The sequence below is a fragment of the Spinacia oleracea genome, chromosome 1, assembly GCF_020520425.1.
Source record: "Spinacia oleracea cultivar Varoflay chromosome 1, BTI_SOV_V1, whole genome shotgun sequence".
Lineage (NCBI taxonomy): Eukaryota > Viridiplantae > Streptophyta > Magnoliopsida > Caryophyllales > Amaranthaceae > Spinacia > Spinacia oleracea.
Genome location: NC_079487.1, coordinates 31635537 through 31642351, shown reverse-complemented (window position 1 = coordinate 31642351; position 6815 = coordinate 31635537). Strand labels below are relative to the sequence as shown.

General features: G+C 35.3%; 1 protein-coding gene across 3 annotated transcripts; it reads right to left on the bottom strand.

The window, feature by feature from the left end:
* Positions 1 to 899: 899 nt before the first annotated feature.
* Positions 900 to 6072, bottom strand: LOC110775528 (putative disease resistance protein RGA3). 3 transcript variants are annotated; one of them, XM_056835235.1, is made up of 3 exons: positions 5187 to 6072; positions 1779 to 4197; positions 900 to 1378 (listed from the first exon to the last, which is right to left on the bottom strand). In XM_056835235.1, exon 2 carries the CDS (start codon positions 3762 to 3764, stop codon positions 2127 to 2129), a length of 1638 nt encoding a protein of 545 aa, XP_056691213.1. In that variant the 5' UTR covers positions 3765 to 4197; positions 5187 to 6072; the 3' UTR covers positions 900 to 1378; positions 1779 to 2126. The 3 variants fall into 3 exon arrangements, with proteins under 3 accessions (XP_056691213.1, XP_056691214.1, XP_021835825.2); XM_056835236.1 differs by having other exon boundaries at positions 5254 to 6072; XM_021980133.2 differs by having other exon boundaries at positions 1779 to 6072.
* Positions 6073 to 6815: the final 743 nt, after the last annotated feature.

Below are 6815 nucleotides of genomic sequence, written 5' to 3'. Positions count from 1 at the left end.
TGTTTAATTATTGATAAAATAAGCTAACTTAAGATTTAAAAAAAATGGCAGAAAAATACCTTTTTGTTGAGAAGAGTCAGCTATGGTGGAGCAACAGAGAAAAAACACAGAGCAGAAGATGGAGAAGAAAGAATTTTGTTTTTTAAGTGTTTTATTGTTGTTTTGTTGTGCATGGAATGTTAAATACTCTGTTTTGTGAGAGCCTCAACGGCTATATTTTTGTAAAAAGCTAACTTAAATGGATTTCCCTTTATTTAATTATTGGTAAATGGTAAATGTAACTGTTTTTTTGTCGTTTAGTGCCTTTTATTTAGTTTCCTTTTAATTTAATTGAATTTTAACAGCCGTTAGTGACGGAAAACAAAAAGCAGCGTTTTCCATCCATTTTGAGGGACCTAAATGCTCCTTTTGAAACTTGAGGGACCTAACTGCTCCTTTTGGCAAAGTTTAGGGACCTCCAGACCTATTTACTCGGTACGTATCTGTTGTTTAGAAAACTAATACAAGTAACGTCTTACATAGGAAAACAGGCTGTAGAAGAACTTTCCATAATGCACAAGGCCAACAAAGACAAAAAAGACTTACAAACTTTTAGGAAAGACGGTCTAACGGTTAGACCACTTTTATACACTGGAACAACTAATTAGTTAACCACTGAAACCAATTAGTTAAGTCTGAAATTCAATTCGTTAAGCAATGAAACCAATTAGTTATGCAACCGAACTAATTAGTTAAGCACTAAACCAATTAGTTAAACAATGAAACTGATTAGTTAAGCAATGAGATCAATTAGTTAAGATTTTATGAGTTTTAGTTAATAATAAGTTTGTTAAAAAATAATAACTATTCGACTCATAAATTTAACTATTTATCTTTATACCTTAACTATTTTGTTATTCAATTAATTATAATTTTATTACTTTTAGTTATGTTTTACACTAGTTTAGTTAGTACCAAAAAAATGGTCTAACCGTTAGACAGTCTTACACAAAAGTTTATGAGAAAGACTAGTTCAATAGACATATAAATACAAGAACATTTTTTATACAAGATCGAATCCCTCTATCTCGTCTCTCATGGAGTGATTTAAGTCCAAAAACCGAACATTTTTGAACTTGTAAGCATCTACTGATCCTCCTATTGAAAATCATCTCCTGCTCATTTTCAACTGTCCACTTTACAAGTCTACAATGAAGGCATTTGTGCTTGTACTGTCGTTGCTGTAACCAAAATATGGTACATATTTGTCGTTTAAGGAAGCTACGTACACAGACATGAACAACTGAATACTGCATGCAGGAGGAAACAACAGCAGCCTGTCTTCAGATCAAGCAGGGTCTAGATGAAAGACATTCTTCAGTTTTTTGATATCAAAGTCCTGTTTTCCATATTCAAGGGAGTGAATGTGACACACATAAAGCAATGCAATATTAACACCACACCAGTCGCAAAAGGCCAAAAATTTCCAAACAGAAAGCCAAAGATGTTAAAGGATGTATTGTCATTCATTCTAATTGCTTATTCATCTATGAATTTCTGTGTTTCTAGAAAAATTAAAATGCATAAACAGACAAAAACATGAATCTATCAATAGCAACACCAACATATAACTTTTACATATATTCCTAATTGAGTAATAAAATAACAATCGAAATTCACAATTTAGTACGCCATAGACAGAGTAAACAAAGAGTATAAGCTACAGAAAATGACGTACATTTATCATAAAATTGTGCTATAATTAGTTAAAAATAATTGAACAGAATATGTGCTAATACCTGATGCTATGAGCTGGAACTCTGGAAGCAGTGGAGTCAGACAGAATCAACCTTTAAATTTGGGACATGGCATATTTTGGGCCAGTCTTCTCCGTCTGGTTGATGGCATCTTTACCTCAACCCATCACAATTTGATATGGAAAGAGATGTGAGGGAAGGGATGCGGCTTATTGATTCTGGCAACGACCTCACTTTAGGGCAAAGACTCATACATAGTGTTCTTAAAGACGTGAGTTGATGGAGCCATTCTGGAAGTTGTTCTAAGTTTTCGAGATTGTGAATGTTTAGAAATTCAAGACAAGACAAGTATTGAATCCCCTTTGACAGTTTTACAACCCTTGGAAGAACTCATAAATCAAAGTGAATGAGTTTATGAAAGGCTTTCCATGGCATCCCATCTTCATCTTCTTCCAATTCCAGGTTACAACACTCTTTAATAACGAGACTCTGCAAGTTGACCATATGCTCTAATCCTCCTCCCAGCAGACTCTTTAGGTTCAAGCAATACTTAAATTCTAGCTTTTCAATAGACAATGCAAGCCTTACGTAACTCTCTGCAAAGCTGGACAGACTCTCCACCTCAGATAAGATTAATTTGAGAGATCTAATACTTTCTGAAGACTCCCCAAAAACATAATTCACTGACCCCACATTGTCTATATCTAAAGTATTCAAAGAAATAACTTCATCACCAACTTTATTGTCGTAACCAATATCAGAAGAGGAAGATGCATGATCAGTAGGGGTTGGACTTGCTTTGCAAAATGTCAGTGCTTCATTAAATTTCGTCAGACTCACTTCTTTCACGTGTGGAATTCCAGGAAAATATGTCAAATTTGGGCAATTAAAGATCGTCAAATAATGTAGTCGAGAGAATACAGGGATGACAGCTTCCCTTTCCTCCCCTACTTCTAGTCTCCACCATCCCTTTAACTTTGGAAACTTCCCCAGACTAAGCTCCTCAAGTGAAGGAAAAAAAGGAATAGTACCCTTATCATACTCCATGTAATCCACATTGGGCATGCCCTCGAGTTGAAGAAATTTGAGATGTCGGAGTTGGCTCAGCTGCGGCAGATGTTGCAACCCTTCAAAATGCTTCAGACAGATTCTAACAAGTAGTGGTAAATTGGCCGCAATTGCTGCAGCCCAATCTGGCAATCGGATGCTTATATATCCAAAAATCTTAATCAGTCTAAGATCATGGTGGGGTTGGAGGAATTCCAGTAATCTTTCATCAAGTATAATTGGTATTCTGTAATTAGCTTCATCCTCCTCTATTACTAAGGCTTTGATGTGTTTCTTGCTTAACAAAGATGATCCCTCATCAGCATTTGTTGCATTGTACGAATAACCCTCTCTAAATATAATTTTAAGTTTACCTCTAAGGTTATTTAGAGGCATCAGTTCTCTAAGCTGATCTATCTGCACTTGATCAGAACTTCCTCCACCCAAAATAAACATTGACAGTGTCCTAAGACTAATTAAACTACCCATTCCTGCAGGCATATGAGTCAATAAATAACAGTTAGTTATATCCAGGTGCCTAAGATTAACTAATTCTCTCAAGTCCTCCGGCAATTCCTCTAGTCTAGCACAACCTTCTAACTTTAATACTTGCAAATTATAGAGCTTGGAAATAGATTTAGGAAGCCTCTTCAAGTCAAAATTGAAAGAGAGATCAAGATACCTTAAATGTGACAGATTGTTTAATGTATTGCGTAAAGCACTTATGTGAAGCCCATTCAAGTCCAACACTCGTAAACGCCTGCAATTTTCCAGTATGATGGCAACATTTGGTTGCCAAGATACTTGATCAAGAAATAAACATGGACAGAGGAGAGTACGCAGTGTGATGGTTTCAACAGTGCGCTCGAGGTCTGCAAGCTGGGATTCATGGTCAAACAAGGAGCAAAGTTCTCTCAACTCCTTAGTTTGCAGTGCAGAAAGTAGTGTCTGAGCAACAGTGAGTACCATGCCAGTGGCCATCGTAGAGTATTTTCAAAGGAAGAAGCAAGCAAAGAAGGAATGACTAGCTAGTGATTTACTTTCCGCTGTGCTCATATTTCAAGTCCTTAACATGGTCAGAATGTCAGATAGGTGGGGCCAGTAAGTGTAACTAATACCATCATGTCAATTTCCACTGCTATTTCTGGGCAATTTGCCATGGCATCCTTTTTTTGACTTGTAATATCAAAATATACAAAGTTATAATATTATCCCCCTGCTCCTCACTTTTTAGTAAAATATATAATAGGGGAAAAGGAGCAGTTACGGAGTAAACATAAAAAGCATGTGTGATGTAAGATCATGAAAATAACCAGGAAAATGGAACTCACCTCAACACAATATAGCAAGCTACAATTCCATGTTAAAAATAAAGATTTGGCAAAGTGTTGAATTAAGTTAATCAGATTACAGTCTGCAAAAAAATGGACGAGATTGTCTTATTCATTTGAGAAAATCAAACGCAAAAATGCCTTGCAGATCACTAAAAAGCAGTAAATACAATAACAGCTTGAACTTTAACAAGCATCAAAGATAATCAATGTTCTGATTAACGAGTTGGATATCTTGAAAATGACAATTTGTACATTAAACCCAAGGCATCATCCAAGGAGAGGCTAGTATGAAAAACATGTATCTGATTCACAGCTACTATGCCTAGTATAAACATGCCTTTTTCTGATATTTCCCAATGTTGTAAATCTGTTATATTTATGATTATAACAACCCATTGTTAATGTATGAGTGTCTGAGTGAGCACTGCACTGAGGGGGCGGGGGGCGATCAAATGATGGTAGTTGTTAGCTAGTGAGAAGAATGTAGGATTATGGCCTTGTGGCTCTGCTCTTAATGCTTAAATTTAACAGTCAAGGATCAGATTCATCACAACTTCTCATCAAGTGCAATAAGTATTATACTAATTACAGGGTTTATGGTAATGGCTGGACAAAAGAAATTGAAGATCTATACCATGTCGTACCTTTTATAGCACTATCCCTTCTAATCTAAAATTATGAAATCAGTATACTCCTAGTTTCCTGTGATTCATCCCCCATACTACTCAATATTCAACACATTTCCACCATCTTACTCCCCTTCAATGAGAAAAATAGAACACTCTTCCTCTCTCCTGCTTTTCCCATGGGAACAAGCAGTTTAAGAACTATCCCTATGGCAAGTAGTCACTCCTCCCTGAATTTAAATTAAGAAAACATGAAGACACATTCAAATCAGCACAAGCAATGCATATAAGCTGCCACAATCTGCTTTGCACACAGATATAACCAAATTTCTAGTCCGTTCATAAACCATGCTAACAGAATAGACCTATTTAATACTTAAAGATTATCAAAACTATATAAAAACAAAGGGTTATATGCAAAATTAACAAGATCAAATTGCAACCTCCAATTATGCAGTTCTTGAAGAAAGAGCTTCAGTTGTAAAAACACAAGTAAATTGAACAATATACCCTATTCAACGAGCTCCCGACTTTGTTTTTTAATCTTCTTTTCTGGCTTGCTCCCCATCTCTAGCCCCTACAAACCCAATAACAACCCTGCAAACTCAATTTCATGTTTAATTACTAACCAAAAATCACAACCCACTTTGGAATTTCATCAAACAGTTGGTGGGCATGAAAATTCGATGGCCCAAACCCCAAAGATTAATAAATTTATATAACTTTTTTTTTTGAGGGGAATCAATTTATATAACTAATTTAGCAAATTATGAAAAAAGTCACAAAGCTAAATGATTTAAGACTGGTATATAAAGAAAATTGAGGATGAAAACAAATAAAATATCAAATACTTTAGGGTAACAAGCAAACAAAAATATTTTAGAAATATTAGTGATTCGAAGGGGGAGGAAGCTGCTCAAGTACATCAATGGCGGAGTTTCAACTTTTTCAATTTTTATTTTTAAATGTAGTTTGTCGTTTGGAGGGCGCCGAGGCGAGGCGAGGCAAGGCGAGTATTTGGTGGTTCGAACTACGCTTAATAAGAAATTTTCGAGCTCGAGCTCAAGTCGAGCTTAACCGAACCTTTATTTCCCTGTTTGAGCTTTGCTCGTTTAAGTTTTCATTGTTCGAGCTTAGCTCACGAGTAGCTTGTTTAAATTCAAGATCGAGCCAAGCCGAGCCAAGCAATATCAATGTAAACGAGCTTTTATCAAACGAGTCTTGATAACGAGCAACACTAACTTTAAACGATCATATTAATAAATGTAATATTATTTAAAAAAAAAAAAAAAAAAGTAACCAGTCCCAAATACTATTCAGGGTTTTGACCTTTAAGACTTGAATTCTTGATTGAAGAATATAACTAATGTGTGGTGCGTGGGCGATGCATCGGGTTACTATTTTGAATACCATATATGTGGTAAGTATTATATAAAAAGTTTGGTGTACATTATACGTTTGGATGTTCCAAGTTATATATACTTATGTGTAATAAAGATCACATCTATTGGTTGGCTAAGAATCTAAGATGGTAAAATATTAACTTTTCATTTGATAGGGTCCAACAAAATATTAACTTTTTGTTTCAAGAGTCGAGTCTTGTCTTCATGGTTAATTGTTAATTACATGGCTTTTGCATGTGGATTATTTATTGTTGAGTGAAGCATGTTAGTAATAGGATTTCATTCTAGCTTGTTCGTACTCAGCTTTAGCTGACTTCGTGCTTCATCTATCTTTGATCATGGCCTCCACCTTAATGACCCTATGATGATCCACCATTGCATTTGCGATGTTGGGGAGTAGATTTTAAATAACAGGTTTGTAAAGATAACTTGCCAGGGAAGTTATCTAGCATGGGGTTATAGTTGAGCTTTGATTTTCTCCTGCATTGTTTAAACGCTATTATTTTATCAGTCTAGACTACTTAAACTATTTTATTATTAAGTTAATGGATTTTTATTAAACGTATTTGGTTTTGGGTCGCTATGGTTCCAAATTGTATGGAGGCCATTAACTAGTATTTAATGTTTTGAATGTTAGTTATCACGGTGGCGGCAATGATTTGGTAATTC